At 47.0% G+C, this 21,182-nt stretch overlaps 1 protein-coding gene across 2 annotated transcripts in view; it reads right to left on the bottom strand.

Annotated features, from left to right (window-relative positions):
• CABLES1 (Cdk5 and Abl enzyme substrate 1) overlaps window positions 1–18,225 on the bottom strand; it is a 76,366-nt gene extending 58,141 nt beyond the window's left edge. Inside the window, exon 1 of one of the 2 annotated variants that reach the window (XM_074879496.1) lies at window positions 17,696–18,225. In XM_074879496.1, coding sequence (XP_074735597.1) covers window positions 17,696–18,225 — 530 coding nt within the window. Of the gene's footprint in view, window positions 1–15,039; window positions 15,282–17,695 lie in introns of those variants that run through there. The other variant, XM_074879507.1, reaches the window with a different exon arrangement.
• Between the last annotated feature and the right edge of the window lie 2,957 nt (window positions 18,226–21,182).

Raw genomic sequence — 21,182 nt, 5'->3', positions numbered from 1 at the left:
CAGGAAACTCAGTAATATCAACCTCCCGAGCTACTACAGCCACTAAACCTGTCAAATTCCACAGGGACTGGGGAGCTGGTCACTGCACTACCCAGTTTCATGAATATTCAGGAGGAGGCATGATGTTATTCCAATTCACAGACTATAACAATTGGAGAGAAATTCTTAAAAATAAGGGTCAGAAATACAAGAGGCAGCTGTGTGTCCCATCCCAACACTATGCACTGTGACACTTTTGCAGTGCCACTTCCTGTTTGTCAAGGATCTTTTACTACTGCCAGTAACTGTTATTGTCAAAAATCATTAAGTCATCCAGACCCAGGTATTTTAATTAGATACTTCATGGCTGGCTTCATACCCCAAAGACAGGATTATGGGCAGCAGCCAGCTCCGCAGCCACTGTAACCCAAGTGAGTGGCTGCTGTTGGGACTAGTTTCAGCAAAAGCCAGAGATGAATACTTGCAGGCACTGCCCCCAGTGTGACCATAAAACACCATTACAAAACTCATATTCATGTAAAACAGGTAATTTTGAAAATGCTCCGAGCTGGATTTGAACATCTCAGTCCAGCAGATGACACCCTGTCTTGCGACAGGTTAACAACCTGTTGGGGATTTAGCATGCCCCAGAGCAGCCAGCTGGTTTTGCTGAGACAGGCAAGGGTGCCACCAGGTCATGTTCGCAGGTGAAAGGCATTTTTGAAACAGGAGGCAATTGCCTTGAAGGAAAAAAAAGAGTAATAATAAAAAAATAAAATCAGAAGTCCCTCCTGACTGAGTTCAGTATCACAGATTTCTGGGAGAAGTGAGTCCTTGTATCCAGACCCTTCCCACAAATACCACCGGAGAGGAGAGGATGCGAGGACAAAGTTCAACAGTCTGAAGGATGCATGGTGCATGGTTCCCCTTGCGTTTCTCTACAGCTCCTCCTGAAAACTCAGGAACCACACTGCTGATCGTTGGGGCATGTTGGCATGTCTTCCAGTTTCATACACCTTACCCTGGCTCCTGTTACAGGAAAGGTCAGTGGAGAGGCACTTCACCAGACAGTCCTGCTCCTGGGGAACACTTTGGTACCGAGGTGCCTGAGCTGCCCCAACCCATCTGAGCTGTACCCACATCTGCCTCAGAAGGTGCTAAAAGCAATGCTGTGACGGGGACAGTTGTTACCACTTCCATGGTGGTATTCAGCATTTTTTGGAGAGTCTTATCTCCATAAAAAAATATATTCAAGGACTCTACATATGCATACGGTGCCTTCAGTATTCATCACCAACTCTCCAAATGCAGAAGGCACGAGAGACCTGTGACTCTGTATTATCCGATTAAACAACAAATACAAAGCTAAAACATATTAAAAATTTATTAATTTCAGTGAATCCTTAAAGAGTCTTATTTTTGCCTTCTGGTATGTAGGTCTTTAAGGCTGCATCTTTTTAAAACTTTTTTTGATCTTGAAAGTTAGGACCTCTGTCAAAAAGATAGACTACAAAGAAATTAGACTGAGCATCTCCACCTCATCCCAACAGTCCAGGAACTTTAAAAAGCCTCTATCATACATTGCAAGACTTTGAAGTTGGCGATATTGGAATAATTTCCTCTGCAACAAAGATGTAGAGATACATGGGACCAACCCTTTATTGGATCATGTGATTTAGAAACGTTGCTAGTGCTTCCAACTGTCATGAAAAAACCATGCTAAAATCTTAAAAACAGCTGCTAAAAATCTTAAAAACCACTAAGCTGTGGCTCACAGTATCTGTTGTTTGCTCCTCCATTTCCCCAAGCCAGGAGTGTGATGTGCATGCATATGCTACCTTTCAAACATGATTACTGAGTTCTGCTGAAGGCACTTGCATATGCAGAAAGAAAAGGAAGAAGTTTCAGTCCCTGAAAACAGATGCAGTGCATCTGGCCCTCCTACTCCATTCAATCTGAAAAGCTATGTATTTCTGAAAGCTGAAAAACCTAAAGGTGGGGTTATACAAGAGCAGAGTCAGACCTATATGCTAGCTTAAACCAGCAGCTACTTCAGTTTAAGGTGATACTTTGGGTTGTGAAACACAATCTTGGAATTGTGAGCGTATTTGCTTCAGCCAGCCTCTCCTTTGGGGCCAGTAATTCCTTTAATTGCCCCCAATCACCTAGAGGCATGTCCAGGCAGAAAAGTCTTTGCTCTATAAGCAGCATCAGACAGACAACAAAAAACTTAAAACAGAAAACCAGCTGGAGAAAATTTTGACAACAGCTCATTGTGTCTCCTTAGAAGACTAAGCATATAAGGAATATAAAGCATGAAATGCCTTGAAAAAAAATCCAATTTTGCCACCACTTTGGAAAAAAAGAATCAGTTTTTGTCACAGACTTTACTGATTTAGTGCCCAGTATTCTCCCAGGTTGCAGTAAGTTATATTCAGCTTTTATCATTACAAGAACTAACTTCACACATTCATTTACAGAAACATCTCAAAGGCAACCACTGAAAGCTGACTCTCTGCAAGATTTTAAAATATACCAGACTAATAACTGGATAAAAGTTACTTATACCAATAATTTGATCTGATCCTGCAAAAACTCGTGCACTTCAATATTCTTAATGAAGGTACTAACTGCACGACTAATGATGTGCTTCTGCAGAAACTTTGGCTGATGGGGCTCGTGCTCAAATGAAACTACAAAACTGCTCATTTTGGCTGTGTTAGGCAATGACTTTATAAACCAAAGGCAGCAAGTTACCTGGGAGAGTAAGACTGAACGTATCTGCAAGTGTTTGCAGGAGCAGGCTCTATTTTTCTACAGCTCTTTTTCAATGGCAAAAGCTAATTTAGAAATACTTGTTTCAAACTAAATCGCCTCTTTCAACACAAGGAAGATTTATTTTGGAACAGCCTTCGGGGTGTGTGAAAACACACAAAAATCTATCTTTCAGAAAGGATTAAGACGTATTTAGATGTCATAGACATTAAATGCAGACCTACAACTCCGATACAGATTTTAAATTATCATGTGAAACAGCTAACCTTATAATATCACACATCTTAGATCATCTGACTTGTGTGTGTATCTGTGTATTCAACATCACAGCCCCAAGCTAAAAAAACACAGACATAGAAGAAAGGGATTCTTGTTTCCTAATAAAGCTTCTTGCATTGAAGAACTGAAAACAGGGCAAAAGGACCATTCAAAAATGTGTCACAAAACACTTCACCGCAGACCTAGGAGCTTTGTTGTGAGAGGGGAAAGGAAGAAAAAAATAGGATTTTGAACAACAGTATTGACTAAAGGGATTATGTATATACAACAGTTTCCCGTTTACAATACCCGACCAGCGAGTTGAATGCAAGCTCAAGTTTTACCTGCCCAAGTTACATCATTTTATGACAGATATTAAGCAAACAGGGTATAGACCACAAAGCTGCTACCAAAAATACTTAATCTTCCAAGGAGGATATCAGACAGGCAATTAAAGAAACAATATTCCTCCCCAAATAATACATTTTATTATCTATAAATACACATCTCTTTCTTTTGGCTTTAAGTAGGAGCTCAGGAAGCATATACTTTTGTAGCCTGTATTTAGTAACTTAAAGCTTTCAAATTATATATAAAGTAGTATCTGTGTAAGTAAATAATACACAGAAAATAGTATCCTGATGACAATACTACAAGGTATGAAGACAAACTGTTTAGCATACTTTTGAACTTGTTTGCATACAAAAATTTCTCTGTTTTCATATTAGTCAGAAGCGGTATAGAGAAAGAGGCCCTAGGGCTCCCAATTTTTTCCCTTACTTTTTTATATCTGAACTAATTCTGCACCCGACCACAACAAGCATGCCATGCTTTGAAGGTTTTTAAAAGAAAAGAAAAACCAAAAACTAAGGTTGGGAATAGAACCACTGTTTTAGACAGGAAAAAAATGTGTTTTAGCAACTGGAAAAAACCCCTGCACCTCATAAAGAACAAAGACAGCTATCAATACAGAATAAACATCCTTGCTTGTACTAATAAGGACAAATATAATGTGGACATACAGCTATTGTTTGAAGTCAAGCACATCTAAAGCCTTCACAGTGACAGCTCCAGCCATCCCACCATGCTCCAACAGGCACTAACACAGCCTTGCAGACTGCAAGAACAATGTCAGCAAGAAAAGGGACAGTCAAGCAATCTGTGTGCCCACGGTGAAGCTTTCCAGAGCAAGGTGTAAGGAGGAGACGACGGTGGCAGCGGGGAGGGGAGCAGACCAGGGGTTTGCAGTCGATGCTCAGGCTCTCCCACAGGCACTGTCATGGGGCAGCCAGTGGCACTCCCGGCAGAGTACTCGATCCTGACAGCGGGAAACCATCTATACAAGTTCAACGAGTAAAACGGGGAATGCAAGTGCTAACAGAGCAGCATTCAGTTACCTGTGACAGAGTGATAAGGAGAACTGAGAAGATTTCCTCTCTTGGGCAGAATCTGCTAACCACTATTTGGAAAACAGGAGATTTATATGCCATTATTTTTCCTTTAGAAGGAGCAGCACCTTACAAAGAATCCATTCAGCAAAGGAACCAAAAAATGCACTTCTGCCACTGTCTCTCTGACTGCCCAAGCACCCGCAGCATTTTCCCTCCTCCCTGTGAACCTCTGCAGAGGAAGAAGTTTGAACTAAGTGCTGCTATACGAGGGCCATGGCCCCCACAGCAGCAGAAAAAAAACCCCCAAATTATACAAAACATGTATTGTTTTTTTCCTTCTGTCATCCTTTGCCTCCTCAGACCTGAACAATAATGAGCTTGTCTAATGTAGAGGGGAGAGGGCTTGGATGCGTCAGAGCAGATAGATGCGTATATGTGTTCACCAAATGCTGCCTACATCTGGCTGGGAAAGGGGAGAAGCACAAACGTGCATGTGAGGAGCTGCAGATGGTGGGACTGGAGGAGGAGAGCAACCCTCAACCTCTGTGCGAAACCCTGGTGTGGTTGCCCCTTGCAAATCTCAGGTGGGACACAACACAAAGGCTACTTACATAGAAGTTACCGGCAAAATTTTGCCTTACTGCTTTCACTGGAAGTGAAATTAGCTATACTTCTATAAAAGTGGGTGTGTTTTTTTCTTTCTTTTAATTAAACAAATGAACCCTCCTCCCCAGACCTCACGAACAGAAACCACTACTTCCTCAGCTGCTGCATGTTCACGTCTAAAAACAGCACAGAGCAAGGGTAAAACCGTGCTGGGTATGACATTAGACCTCTGTGTTGATCAAGCTCACAAACTGTCATCAACATGTGATACAGAATTTTGAAATTTCGGTTTTCCTGTTTCACCTTTTCCACTAAACAGATGAGAAAGATGTCTGTTAATGTGAATAACTGTAATAAAAAAAAAAATCCATTTTCACAGAATCTACCACATTATGAAATGAAGATTTAGAAAACCCACAACTGACCAGTAAAAAGAAAACAGATGTCTAGTCCTCTGATTCAACAAGCAAAAAAAATATGTTTTCCCTACCAAATCTTTTTAAAACCCCCAGTGGAAAGAGGAAAGTCAGTGATTTCCATTGGAAATGACTAGGGGAAAGGCATCTGAATTCACAGTGTCAAACAAAAAGTGTATTAACCCAAGTGGAAGGGTGTGAGAAATTTAAATTAGCTTGATATGAATCCCTTTGTCCCAGAACAGGGAACTGAGACTCTACAGGCATATCTCCACCGTGTTTGACTTTGGCTCAGAAGCATGCTTTTGAAGCGAGTCTCCTGACCATGCCCGCTGATGACATGCTTGTCTTTGCAGCATGGAGCCACCCTGGAGCATGAAGGTTTCACCTCCGACAGTGGGAAGCCAGGTGACACACTGCAGGAGTACAGTGCCTGTCCTCCAACTACTGCTGGGCGTCCAGTCCACAGGTCCAGGCCGGAGCTGGTCTGAACATCCACAGCATGGACATCTGGTCCTCAGCACCAAGCTTCTGCCTTTACCAACCCGCTCTGGCTGGGCCATGCTGCTTCTTGACACAGACACAGCTATTCTGGATGGAGAAGGCCCAATTCTCTTGCAAAGGCTCCAGGTTTAAATAACTTATAGTGCTGGTGGTTCTTATTTAGCTTTGTTTCAGCACACTGGATGTTTAAACAGCTTGTGCAAAACAAGAAAGAGTGCAGCCATCACCCCACAGCATGGCACAGGCACATCGTGTGAGGAGCTGACCAAGCCTTTGGGATGTCTTTTTATTCTAATTTTGCTCTCCTTTTGAGCTTGTGGAAACAACAGCTTTAAGAGCAATCAGAGAATTACAATCACACTGTGTTACAAAAGCACAACCTGCACCTCAATTTGCTGCTCCTTATGGCCCATGTCCCTCCATGGCCTAAGATGCAAAGGATTAGTAGGGCTGTGGCCTCTGAAGTCATATTTCAAGTTCTATAAAAAGCATTTTTGTCCATTTCTATTAATGTGACAGCACAAAGCAAGCTCTCTGACCCACTGATTAAACCAGAGGTGTGCTGTTAACTTCAATAAAAGCAGAACAGCAATTACAGTCTGCAACAACTCTAACCACTCCCCCAAAAAACACCAGGGAGGACAAGTATACAAATAGGAGTAGGTCTGGACAGTGTGGTAGGCAAAATTTGTGAAAACCCATAAAGGAAAAGCACATGCTGTCTTTTCAAAGTGAGATTTTCAATAGAGCTCAGAGAGTTCCTCAAAATTCATGGTTCAGAGGCTCCTTCAGAAATCCCAGCTTGAATTGCTCAACTGCTCTGCTCTCTTTAGCAAGAATAACACAAGACAGACATCTAATTCAGAACAAACACTAGAGAAGTGAAGTCTTCATTACCATAACCCCACATCTTGGTAAAGTGGATGTGAAAGTCAAGAGCCTCTCAAAAGCTGTATTTCTTCTAACATATGTAAATGACACACACACAAAAAAGCCAGACAAGACCATGTTGAAATATTCCTGGGGATCGTACAAAACAGAACTGCAACAACTGCCAGTTACACGAAAGATTGTGCTACCCTCAACTGTTGATACCGCATTCATTTATCCAGTAAGATATCCGAGATACAGAATCGCTTGACAGGTTGGAAATATTACCCTCACACCTAAAATAGAAAAGATAGAATCACAGAATTGTCTAGGTTGGAAAAGACCTTGAAGATCATCCAGTCCAATCATATAGGCCTAATCCTGTTCTCATTTGTACCTGAGCAACCCTGCAATTAGTTCAAAGCCCATTCCTTTTCAGATGCCTCAACCTTTGCAAACACTCACTGGTTCATAAGGGCTTTTTCACTCCAGCCTCTTTGCGCCCACCCCATCCTCCCCAAAGGAGTGAATTCCAGTTAGAGCCCACACCCTTGCACCGTGCCCTGCTGCACAAAAGTTTGTGGGCTTGGGGCTTAGCTCCTAAGGGACATGGAGGAGTAATGGCATTTTGTACAGCACTGAGCACAGCATCTGTACCACACCATAAAAAAAAAATCCTTGCTCCTGCTGCAAGGCTACATCCTTCCAGGAGAAGGGAAGCTTGTGAGCTCAAACTCACCGCGTCAAAATACATGTTTCCGTTCACATCATACATTCAACCTTCACACAGAAGGATAGCAACAGAAAACACTGCCTTGGAAGTGCCTATTTAAAGGTGCTGCAAAATTAATACAATTTGCATTTTTACTTTTAAATGCATTTGCTCAAACTCTGCTCCCTGTTCCACCCCAGCACTATCTTTGACTTGAATAGCCTTACATCAATAAGGAAACTAATGAACAAACAAGAAACCAATATTTATAATAATGTCTTTAAAACAAACAGAAGCAAAAAAACCTGGACAATGAAGCCTGTTCCTTAAAACAAATGTGCGGAGATGCTATTTGCGAGGCTGCTCGTGAGTTCTGCAGTACCTGGAGTGCCTTCTAAAATAGAAAAGCATTTTATCTTGAGGCGAGTCACGCACATGGAAAAATACGGATTTTACAAATCTCAAAGGTCATGATGGAGGGACTTGACAGTGGCACTTTGTGTTCTGCTGTAGATAATTCTGCCTTATTAAGCAACCACCTCTTAGCTGCCACTTCTTCTGGATTAGGTTAGGCTAAAAGATGGCATTCTACAAAACTGTAAACACCACCAATTAAAAATCAAACCCAATTTTGCTTTAATTAAGAAAACAGCCTCATAAAATTAAGGAGGTTCCTAAGATACACAGCAGGTTGAAAACAGGAGGTTATGTGAATTCTATTTTAGAAAATGTAATTACACCTTTGTGTTATAAAGACCACGCTTCCAAGACTATTAATAGCAGACGGCGAGCTCTCCACGCCTTTTTACATAACCTGCTGCAGCACCTGGGCGACTCACCTACCCAAGCAATTAAACCGTACTATGCACTGTAGCATCTGAAAGCTGTTTTTCCTCTCTATTATTCAAAAAACACCTCCATGTTTTACAGTCGGAAACAGTATCATTCACTTCAGTAAATTCGGTGAACTACGAAGTCTGCTTGCCAACTACCAAGCCTGCTCAACTCTGCCCATGTCCCACATATCAAGATGGAGTCTTCATTTTCATGTAGCTCTCTGTCACCTAGCGAGGACTTCACTCTCTGCTGTGCAAGTCCACCACACCCCACGGACACGTGGGCAATCCTTCTGTCACCCTGCATTTGCCTGTGTGTAGCTGACTGCAACCTTGACTGAAAAAGGACAAAACTAATCTCCTTTTGTCTTGGATCTGTAGGTACTAACGCAAGTCCAGAAGCAACAAAAAAATAAAAGCTTTGTCTGTAGGGGGGTATAACAGACAAAACACAAGGAATAAAGTTGGTGAGGAAAAAAAAAAAAGAAGTTTTCAAGACACATTTCAGACCATAGCTGACACCTAGCTTCTGCTTTATGTTACATCCTTCAGAGAGGCTGAGTGTAGTGGGGTGGGAAGTGCAGGTTCCTAGCACATGCCAGTGTGAACAAGGAGTAACCAGAGCTTCTTGAACTGTAGGTATGGACTGTATTTGTGTACACACAAATGTATGTATGTGATCCAAGCAGGCCTGAAGGCAAAGGGCCTTATGTGACATTCATCTCCTGGTTCCCCTTTCTCCATCCCTGCACGTGCTGGAGGTATTGGATGAAACTAGACTTTCCTCCAAGTGACACAATGGTCCTCCCTGATGCCAAAGGCATCCTAGATTCTTGGGGTGGTGAGGCTCTGCTCTCCCTTCCTCCAGCACCATGCACCCAGAAAACCAAAATTCAGCAAATCTCCCCCTGATGTAGGCTGGCAAAGCTGTGCTGCTCGCACCCTTCAAAGGGCACACCACTACACTGAGGTTATAATCCACTTCTCTGCTAGCAGACGCAGTGGGGAACAGGCTGCTCCAGTGCTGTGAGTGATCTCTGTAAAAAGCAATGGTAACTGTTGACTCTTTCATTGCGATGAAATTAAAATCCATGCCACTGTGCCAGCATGTACACCTCCTGGTGGACAGGGAGACAGCTCAGCTGGGGTCTCTCACCTCCTCCTCTTCCCTTCTGGTATATTAAACTCTGTGTGATCCAACCTTGTTGGAGGGCTCGGACCTCTCCCTGCACTTTCCACTCATGGCAGACCCACCAGAAATGATGCTAGGAATGCTGGAACCTCCCGCACGTTTCCCCATTCACCTTCCTTACCCAGAGTTGCTGACACCGTACCTGCAGTGCCTCTTTCTCCATCCTGAAATGGGAAATGGAATGAGGCCCAACAGAGGCGAGATGACGGAGACCCACCACCAGCCTTCCTATGCTGCAGAAGGCACAATCTCAACTCCAAGGACAGCAACAGCACCTAGTGGGTGGTACCTGTTGAGGGTGCAGTGGCACCACCACTGCATCCCAGTATCACTTCTCTGTCCCTCTGTCCCCTCAGTATCACTTCTTCCCCCTCTATCCCCCCCCAAAATATGTGCAGATATGTCTTGTACGGTCACGGGTGAGGCCACACACAGCAGACAGAATGTGGATGGCTGAAAAAAAGTTACCTGAAAGCAGGTTGCAACCTGAGTGTCACTACTGACTTCTTGGTGCTCAACATCCTACCCAAAGCCTAGAGAAAGGGAAAAGAGCTTCATCCCTGTTTGTTCCATGCAGCTCAGTTTCAACTGCATGATGTGGTGCAGAAAGAAGCCAACATAATGGCAACTTACAGATTTTTCCTGTTACACAAAATCAGGGGATATTTTTTTTTCTCTGCAGGAAAATTTATGCTTTTCAATGTCTTTGTCCATCAACTGACGTGCCTATGTCTGACTTACCTTGACAGCATGTAGCTTTGAAAACCTAATCATATTTACCTTGGTAATATGATTATCTGTAGGAGCACCAAAATGCAATCCGTTATTGTCTGAAAAATTATTATAAAGTTATCTAGCTTTCTATTTTTTAATCCCAACAATATTATACAGTATATTGCAAAGATTTACTTACTAACATAACTTTATACATTAGCGCTTGATTTAACTGAGTAATTTATACATATGTAAATGTACGGTTCAGGCTTTGCAGGATCCTGGGTCAGAAAGGACATACCTTCTTCTGCCATACAAGACAAGCAGGGGAAAACACATTTCAGTTGTGGGGAATGAATCTTTTTTCCCCCCAAACCTCAATTTCACAGAATTGCTAGCCTAAACTATAACAACACAGAGGAAAACACAACTGTGCTTGTCATTTATATTCATATATGGGGTGAAAGGCTTTTTAAAAAAAAAAGTCTAGAAAGGAAGGTAGCCTTTGCTTCATTTTTCATTCACTTCTAAATTTTCCACGATAGAAAACCTTCCTTAGGCAAAAACTCTGAAACATAATTGCCAAGAGTAGCATTGACTTTGAAATACATCATGAGAACAGAAAATACATTTAGCATTCATGACAGGAAAGCAGTTGCTATGAGTATAACACAGTAGCCCCTGTAAAGGAACCTTGCAGTTCCTTAAATATGTACTCTAAATCTGCATATTGAAGCCTGAAAAGCAAACCCTGAGAGTCCTAAAAGTTTCCCACTGGCACATCGTGTTTTCTCCAACCACCGGTGAAATTTTCTTCTCCTAACTGATTTGCCAAGCTCTTTACCCTACCACTGCAGCAAATAAAACTTCTGCTAAGCCCTTCTTACGAAATCAAATACCATTCCTGAAATTTCTCAGCGTGTTATTTGCAAACTGCAGGCCAGCAGATAGATACTCTCCATATGCCAAATTATGTCATTTCCATTTTCTAGGAATACTTCTTACAGCAAACTGGCAAGGGGTTTTATAGTTGGGTTAAGAAAAAAGCCAGCTCTGTTGCCTTTTTTCATAAAAAGCTGCACCTGCTGCACAGCTAAGCCTGGTATCTGGTGGCAGCCCCACAGCTATCAATAGCAATTACAGGTGTAGAAGACAGCATTTGTCAGAAAGGACTGATTACATCCTTGGAGGTATTAACATACATGTGGAGATGAATTTTGTGGGTATTTGCATGGCTCAAATAGAGTCTGATTTCCCATATTTATCATGGGATAAGTTGGTATCTACTGAAGTTTCAGTGTACAGAAGTCCCAACATGTAAAACCAAACTTCTGCATTTTCAGGTTAAATTATGAAGATAAGCCTTTATGTTCGTGCAGTGGAGATCCTGCCAGAGAGACTATGAACAGCTGAAATCAGGGGTGAAAAAAATGTTTAAAAAATTTTTTTAAATCAGGATTTGATTCTGCTTCTTGTCTTTACCTCCTATCACACTCACAACCCTACAGAGCCTGTGGACTTGGTACTTACCTCTCTGAAACAAGGAAGCCACAGGATTACTAGAGGGTTAGTGTTTCTTCCTTTCAGAGAGTACACCTGGAAATCTCATATTTGTGTTTTAGCTGTTTTGAACTGTTCCAAGCTAAGCTATATCCTCCACCAGAAGAGTTCTCCAAGTCATAATAATTACAGATTAAACCATACTTCTAATACAAAAGCTGTCATCAAACTATGATCTGTCATTATCCTATCTATCTACCATCAAATTATGTTTTTGTGATGGTCTGGAGGGCTGGTGACTCACATGGTTGCTACCAATCCTCATCATTTCAAGACAGTACTGTGCAGCAGAAAGCTGTGTAGCAGGCTCCCAAGGAAAAGGGCCAGTCTGGCTGCCTGCACAGGAGCTTTGCTGATAAAGAAAAGGGTGAAAAGAAAGATCGAGTAATGGAAATGCACCGAACACGTAAGCAAACCTGCTGAAATGTCTTACTCTTCCACTCTCCTGATGGCTAATGAGGGGTTACCACATACCAGCTAAGCACCTGTGTGGTATAACCACAGGACTTCCCAAGGCAGGGTTGGACCTAGAAAGCTTTGAATTGGTGGCCAGCAAAGGTAGCCAACACAAACACGACTATTCATGTGTTACTGGCTCAGGTTGCCTCATAGGGGTTAACGAGCACCCACCCAGGCAGAGCCCTCTCACCCATCCGGCTTCGGCAGATGCAGCTCCCTCTCAGCATCTGTCCCTCTATGAAGGTGTCTAATTAATTCCCTAATAGTCATGAACGCTATGTTCTGTCCCAGCTCCTCTTCAGAATTGACAGCAAAGGGTTTTTCCCTTGTCTGATGAATATTACATTTTTTTATCTGCCAGAGTTTCTTGCTAAGTAGCATAATAAGAGCCTAAAATATGCCAGAGCAAACTTCTGTGGGATTTGTTTTTAAAAGCTTTGTGTATTAAGGAAACAAGGCTGATGCATCTGTGCTGTTCATCTGTCTGTGCATCATTGTATTGCAGTGACTTCTGAACCACTGGTCAACTTCAACTAACATCTGGAAGATGATCACATTTCCACAAGTTTCAAAGGAAGCAACAGAGGAAGGCACAAACCTGTGCCCTGAAGAAGGGAAAAGGCTGGCAGAGACCAACGGTAATGGATGCTAGTCAGTGTGATGTGGGGCTGGCACGTGCACAGCTCAGAAAGCCCACCAGCAGTCAGCGACTGCTCCTGCACAGCTCAGAGTGACTGTGAGGACCCAGCCTATCAGCACGCTCATGATAAAGAACATGGGTGCACAGGTGCACTCAGTGTCCCTCACAGGACGCCTGGAGGAACTTGCAAGCTGTGTGCATAAGGACTGCAAGTCCCTTCTTGGGGGCCAACCGCCTTACACAAGGCCTGTAGTGCTGAAAATGGACTGTGAGGGACCTGCCCCAAGAGATGCAGCAGGACGCTGGTGCAAGCAGTGGAATGGCCCTTATTACCTGAGTCTTAACCCTGTTGCTGAATGTCCCCTCTTCAGGGTGGCAGAGGAAGGCCATTTAGCCTCCTGAAGTGACAGCTGAAGTCAATAAGCATCTCCTTCTTTAGAGACAGCGACCATCAGTGGTATACAAGGTCACACACCTCTGAAAAGACTTAGTTCAGCATGTGTGCTTACCATTCACTTCTCAGACCATTAAATTGCTGTTTTCACGCTATTCTTGCATACATCATTCTGAAACTCGGGCTGCCTGAAGGGCTTTAAGTTCAGTGAATAACAGAGTCTCCATTCCACACAAAAGGTCCAATGTGCTTCCAGCGGCTCACAAGCAAACTCCTGATGCTGGGATGACCCCGCAGGGTGGACAGTGCCCCCAGCTCTTTGTTTTGCTCCTCTTTCAGGCCTCTGCCTGTAAGACACATGTTTCTGAGAGACTCTTCTTTTGTCTCCAGCGTGTTCAGTTTGGAGGCATCTTCTGTGGTGGGCTGAGCCTGCACTGCCCGCCCACTCATAGCTGCGGAGGACGGGGCTCTGACCTCTCAGCCCTCCCCCACAAAACTAAATGGTGGAATTCAGCTCCTCAGCAACATCCTGGAGGCCTCCTCCAGCACTAACAACCCATCACACTTTGTGAGCCCTACAAAAGCCAGGCAAATCAACCATTCCAGTTGCAATCAACCCTTCGCTGCATCTTTCCAGAAGATGAATACCGAGGCCATACGCAGCTCTGAATTTCCTAACGGGTAGAAACAAATTGAATCTTCACAAGCTTTACTAATCATAAATTAATTTCAGAATTACTCAGGAAATGAGATTTGTCTTGTAGGTCAATAAATTCTAAAGATAAATCTATTCTGACCACAATAACTTCAATGTCTTTTTGAGTGGACCTCTCCCCCAGTGATTACTCAGCAGATATTCCTCTCTGCTTCCTTCCCAGCACCAGCTGCTCCCAGAAGGAATTCTCCTCCCCATCTGCCTGACACAGGGACACAGACAAATGCAACTGTAAGCGATGTTTAAACTCCAAATCCAATCACTGACTTGTTTCCTTAGCAAAAAAAAACCCAAAACAACCACCAACACAAAAAAACATGCGCTTGTTTCTAACCACCCGGCCCACTGGAAAAGGCCTTATGTAGAAAAGGCAATCTCAGGTATGGAAACAGCAATATTCTTCCCAAAGAAAACTACGGCAACAAGAATTCTAGGCATACATAAAAACAAGTACCTGGGATCATCACCTAACCTCCAGATTCTGAAATAATTTTACACCAGTGTTGCTGAAATCTTGTTCCATAGAGCTAATTTAAGATGAAGCTATTAAAATGAATTATAATTTGACATGAAGGAAAACCTAGCAGGACCTGGCCCTAGTTCCCACTAGCCTTGTGTCCTCAGCCACCCATTCACCACAAAACTGAGACAAATTCCTTCTCCACTAGACAGGAGCCTTTGGCGTCAAGAAGCTGACTTCTGAACAAGCGGGTTTTTTTCCATTTACATGTAATTACACACTAGCCTCCGAACAGCTAGAAGCTCCATGTTCTTTTTTTGTATCATTTGTTTCTTGTGAATACACATTGAGCACAAACCCAAACCACATTAATGATAACCTTGTTAAATATAAACTAGTAAGCAATTATACGAACTGCTAACACAAACAAAAAAGCCAGGAAACTCTGATTATATGTTCACAATGGTTTCTGAAAACTAAATAAAAACAACAACATAAGGCAGCCTGTCTTGCCTGATACTGTAATAGAAAATGGTTTCACATTACAACATAACTCACGTGTCTCGGCACAGAGGACTAGTCTGTCAAACGATGCATCAAACTCAGTTTAAAGCCCGCTGCAAGGAGAGTGGAAGGGTGGGAGGAGAGACAGCAGATGCACACATGAACTGCAAAAAACATCTCTGATTCTCCCTCTCTGCTTCTCCACATCCTCCTTCAGGTGAGCTAATGCCTGCCTCTGAGCAGTTGCTGTGATTCCCACTCGGTCGTGCCGAGAAGGGCTGGCCATGTGCTGGCCATTTGGCTCCTTTCTCTCCATTGAGAGCAGCGGAAGGTCTGCTCGAACCCTCTGTCCTTGGGCTCACGCCAGCCCTGTGCATGCCTACGATTTATCTTCTGTGCAGCCAAGAGTGAAACCAGCAACCAGAGCCTCTACCACGTCTTTTCATTGAGATGATGAGGAGCAAACACTGTACAACCTCTGTGGGCTGCAGCTGTCCGTTCCTGATGTTTAAAAATACATACCTTTTCCAGAACAAACACAAATCTATTGAAGGCAGGCCAAAGTCTGACCCAGGCTGCACATGTGCAGTGTCATGACAGTCAGCAAAGTCAGGGGCATAACCCAGAGCTCTCCTGCACCAGCCGTAAGCAAGGGCTACAATAGAGCACCTCACACTTGTCAGTGAAGTTATGCAAGGTCTCCGCCACAGTTAATTTAGCTCTCAAGAAAACAAAAGAGAATGAGAAAAACAGCACTTTCCTTGTATCTTACACCACAAGAAAATACATAGCACAAAAGAGGGCTGCTATAGGACTGGAGGAGCACCTTGACAAGGTTTCATTAGGTGACTTCCCTTGCCATGAAGCCATTCAGCCAGTTTGCACGCTAGCAGCACAGTGGCACTTGCACGACACTGGATTTCTAGGTTTTAAACAAAAACAGTAATTACATTTCCCCTTAAACTCCACAGTGTTCTCATGTAACAACAACAACAACAAAAAAATGCATCAGTTGTGGAAGGGAAAATTCAGCGTTGCAAATAGGGGCAAGGGAAAACAATGACGGGAAGAGGAAGGGCTGAAGGAAGAAGCAATACAGGTGAGATCAGAGCATCCTTCCCAGAACTGAGCACAGGATCAAAGTGTGCAAGCAAGGAAAAACATGGAGGATCCTCAGGAACCCAGAAAGGTAACATAGGAATCCTGCATGAATAATAAACTCACTAACTGGACGGCCAAGGAGAATCCAGTCTCTTGAACACCAAGAGGGTACTGCCAAGCGCACTGTCACCAACAAGGAAAAAGTTCCAAGAGTAGGAAAGCTATTCCCAAATCACAGTCTGTGGGTCACCCCCTTCTCACAAGGGCAAGGGCAGCAGTGTGCAGAACCATGTCATAGATGTGCACAAGCATGTGTGTGTGTGTCACATTGCTGTGCTGGTGATCCACGGTGCAATTAGAGGGTGGTCACTGCTGCAGGAAATGTTTTGAGAGACACATAACTAGGCGAGGATGGGTAAGTGTCCCACCAGTAGGCATTTTACTTTGGAAGGTGGGGCTCCCTAGCACAGCACCTGAAAAGTGTCTCAAAAAAGCCACCAATACAGTCCAGATGGAAGAAGAAAAAACAACCAACCGTGGGGCACACAGCTAAGACAACTTTCTCCTGGAATATCTCCAATTTCTCCAAGCGAGTTGGTTTTGAAAGGGATTTTTCTACAGCAATCTATGCTCAATTACGCTTATAAACCCTTGCAATAACATGTGACTCAAGGTCTACCTATTTGTCCAAGGGAGAAACAAGAAGGGAGTGTGGCAAATGGGGAATGTGGGAGTGGCGACCCATGTGGGCTTGGGGAGAGCAGTCATTTCCTCCGGCTTCTTCCCTGGCTCTTCCTCCCCCCAACCCCTGCCTTTGATAACCGAGTATGTTGTTGAAGCAGTGAAGGAAGATGATTTTACACCCGTGGAGCAATTAATCTATATGCATTTGCACATTCTTACATGATCGCGCCTTCTCAGCCAAAAGTCTCAGCCTTTCAAGCAGGTGAGGTTATTCGTTTGAGATGAGCATATTAAAAGGCAAAAGCGCACCCGGCGGCCAGGAACAACCCAGAGGAACACGAAGTGCTTGCAGATAAAGAGCTTATTTAGGGAGGTAGCGAGACGCTGCTTACACCACGCGCGTACACCGTTAATCCGTGGGCATCGGTGGAAAAGATGCCCTCTCCCTTTTACTCTTGGCTGAGGGCCGGCTCCCAGCCCAGCAGAGGCAGCAGGGCGGGCTGAAGCCGCCACCAGCCCTGACCTGGGGGTGACAGCCGCTCCGGGGGGTGCTGGGCTGCAGCGGGGGGCGGCGGCTGTGCAGCCAGCCCTACGCCTGCCTTTCCCATCAGGAGCGAAACTTTCAGCCACAGGCACCCAGGCGGGAACGCTTGCTGCCCCCCGGGAGCTCGGGTACCCCTGCAGACCGGCCCCTGCGCGCCCCCCCCCCCCGAGCCCCGCCGGTGCCGCCGCTCCCCCCGGCCCCGCGGAGGGAGGCTCCGCGCCACCGGAGCTCCCGCCCCGCGGCTAACGGGCCTCCCGCCACGGGTGCCCGCCGCCGCCCGGCTGCCGCGCCCGCCCTTCCCGAGGGGCAAGCCCACCGCCCGCGCATCGCCCGCACCGCCCGCGCATCCCGCGCACCCGCCGTCCCCGCGGCGCGGCTTACCGGGACCGCTGCAGCTCGAAGGCGGCGGCGGGGCCGGGCTGCCCCAGCTCTCCGCCGCCGCCGGCGGGGCCCTGGGGGCTGGTGCGGCCGAAGGGCGCCGGCAGCACCCCCGCCGTGAAGGAGTTGAGGCGGCCGCGGCTGCCTGCCGCCGCGGCGCCCAGGAAGGCGGCGGCCGGCACCTGCACCGCGGCGAAGGCGTCCTCCTCCTCCTCCTCTTCCTCCTCCTCCTGCGCCCGGGGGGGCTCGGCGGGCGCCGCCGGGGGGCTGCCCAGCCGCGGCGGCGGCGGCGGCGGCGGGGCCTGCCGGGGCCTGGCGGCGGGGCCGTCGTTGCCCGGCGGCGGGGGCCGCCCGTCGAGGGAGATGCTGGTGAGGAAGGAGAGCGCGGCCTGCCTGCGGCGGGGGTCGCTGCGCGCCGGCGGCGGCTGCGGCGGCCCCGGCGGCGGCGGCCCCTTCCTGGGGCAGGGCTCCGGCGGCGGCAGGGGCCCGGCGGCGGGACTGCCGGGGCTGGCGGCGGTGGCGGCCGCCGCCATTGTCGGCCGGCTCCGGCTCCCGCTCCCCCTCCCCTGCTTCCCTCCCTCCCTCCCGCTGAGCCGGGCGCTGCCTCTCGCTGCCTCCCCCTTAGGCGGGCGGGCGGCGGGGCATGGGTGCCGTCGGCCCGCCGGGGTGCATGGGGGTGGTGCGGGGGTGCTCTCCGCCCGGCCGCGCCGTACCGCGCTGCCCCGGGCCCCCGCCGCCCGCCCGCTCCGTATTTATAGGTGCAGCCGCGCCGCCGAGCGCCCTGTGCAATAACACGGCAATCACGTGTGGGAAACGGGGAGCTGGAGGAAAACAAAAGCCCGGCCAGCAGCCCGGAGGAGGAGGAGGAGGAGGAGGAGGAGGAGGGAGAGGAGGGAGAGGAGGGAGAAGGGTGGGTCTCGGCGAGCTCCCTCCTTTCAACCTCTCTTTTTTTTTTTTTTTTTTTCCCCTTTCACCCCCTTCCCTCCTCCTCCTCCTCCTCCTCCTCCTCCTCCTCTTCTTTTTTCCTTCCTGGATGCGTGGGGGCGGGCGGGAGCCGGGGAAGGTGGAGTCTGTGCCCGTAGTACGCGGCACATGGCCCTCGGAGCCTGGCACCGGCAGCACTGGCCCCGCGGGCTGCGGCTCGGCCCGGCCCGCCCGCGGCTGCTGGAGCGGCCCCGGGCTGCCGCCGTGCCGTGACAGGCGGCCGCGGGGGCTGCCCCGCGGTTTTTCCCGGGTGGGGGCCAGTGCCCCGGGCAGACGCGGGCGCCCCGGCGGGCGGGAGGGGAGAGGCGGGGAGTGGGGGGGGCAGCGCCGGGGATGCTCTCGGCTGCCCCCGGTGCGTCCCCAAGCCTGGCTTGCCCCGGCTCGCACAGGCGGCCTGGTGCCGTGTAAGGCGGGCGTGTGCGTGTAACATCTCACGAGTTCCCTAAAGCGTTACAGCAACCCCCTCTCCAGCCTGTCCCTCAGCCCCCTCCCAACCCTTCCCTCTCCCCTGCACCAGACTTAGTTTGCCCTCTCATATGTAGCCCAAGCCCCAAATCTGTGTTTTTCCCGTCTTTTTTCCGAAGGGATAGCTGCGGTGCAGCTGACGGCAAGTGCTTGCTCGCTCCCTGCTCCTGCAGCTGCGGCTGGGGAGGGCGAGCAGCCAGTCCCACCTCAGCGTAAAGCTCCTTCATTTCTTCATTACTTTATTTTGATCGACTCAGCCGTGCCACAAGTGTTCTTGTCCTGTGATGATAATTTCATCAACGGCTTATGTAAGGGTTGGATAACAGATACATACAAACAGCAGAACATATGGTTGTTGCGAGATAGCAACGTGTGTGCCTTCTCCATGAAGCATTACAATGACTTGTATTATATTCCAATTATGGTTGATAGATGATTTACCAGCCTTCCCAAACTGTCACAAATATTGTAATGTCCCCTACAATATTATCAAAAGCTCACTAATTTGATAAAAAGAAAATAGATTGATCAGAAAGGGGAACCTGATCCTATTGTTGGAGGAAGCTACGGTCCCAGGTTTGCGTTCCTCTCAAAATTGACCTTTTGAGCATTCAGTGACTTCAGAATTGAGCTCTGACTTGGATTGATTTCTGAAAGTTTGGCCTTTACTGACACTGTGTCAAAACGTGAACTTTAGGGGCCAAGTCCCTAGGGTGTGCTCCTTATATGGTAAGGACACTGTACGGGCAGCATCCTGAGAAGGTGGCACGGAGCAAGGGGATGGGAAATGATGGAGGAAAGAGATGTTTCCCAGATCCCGCCTTCTTAGAGAGGTAAGTGCTATTTTGAGATGGGCGTTCTCATTTCAGACTGCTCTCTTGGGGTGTACAGTGATGCTGTCTTTCCTAACAGAGGGCACTGGTGTACCTGTCCCTGTGGCACACCAGGGATGGGTCATTTGGACAGAAGTGGGTCGGCCTGAGTGCTAGATTCACCTCCCCAGAGAAGAGCCCAACTGGCATCTCCCACCTGCTGGGAGGATGCTCTGTACCCCTGTGGTTGCAAAGTGTCCTTCAAACTTTGGTTTCGGAGAGGAAGACCGAAGAATTGCAGGCCCGCCACCTTCCTTTGATGGGGCAGGCAATGCCCACTTCTGACTAGAGACTCTGTCCCTGCACTGGAAACCAGTGGGATGTCTGGTGTTGGGGCAACGATGTACTCGGCGCCCGTGGAGGAGCTCTGTGCTCCTTTAGAGACACTACCGCTTTTAAAAGAATTCAGGACTTTTTGAAGGAGGGCTCCTGGGCCACAGAGAAATGTCGCAGCTCTGTAGCCTGATAGTCAGCATGTTCACTAGATGCCGACTTCTGGTCCAAGGACTACTACTAGATGGTAGATAGGTCATGAAATTCAGGCTTCCCACATTACAGCCGAGTAAGGTATACACTGGGATATTTTTCCTCTTGCATTTCTGAGGGGAAGCAGCCACAGTGTGTATTTTTCTCTGGAGCTCAAAAGCTTGCTATGGCAACTGAGTCCTGAAGCATATTTTCCAAATCCAGCCTCTTATGAGATAACAGGTCTAGAAAAGAGAACCACCACCAAAATGCCAGGTGGGGTTCCAGAGGTTGGTCTAACTTGGGGCGATTTTTATGAGTGCAGAAGTGTGCACTCCTTTCACAAAGTACTCTTGTGGTAGGATAAATCACTCTCTGTTGTAAGCCTTATTTCACATGGAGCCATGACCTCTGCTCTAGAGCTGCTCTAGAGCTCCTCTAGAGCTGTCCAGAGGAAAGTGTTACCCCCCGCCCCCATTCTCCACACGTGCATCCAGATGCATTTTGACACCTCATTTTTACAATACTGTCTCTCAGCTCAAGAATGCTTATTTCAGTGGTTGAGCTTATCGAACCTCCTTGCATCAAAATTAGAGGGGTCGGGATAAATTGTAGGTCTCTGCTAGCCTGGCTCATTCAGCTGAGTTCCCCTTGTCACCCAGCACAGCCTTTGCAAAATGCACGTCTGTGCTCACCAGCCTAAC

This window comes from Strix uralensis, chromosome 1 (assembly GCF_047716275.1).
Source record: "Strix uralensis isolate ZFMK-TIS-50842 chromosome 1, bStrUra1, whole genome shotgun sequence".
Classification (NCBI taxonomy): domain Eukaryota; kingdom Metazoa; phylum Chordata; class Aves; order Strigiformes; family Strigidae; genus Strix; species Strix uralensis.
This window is presented reverse-complemented; position numbering and strand designations above follow the sequence as displayed.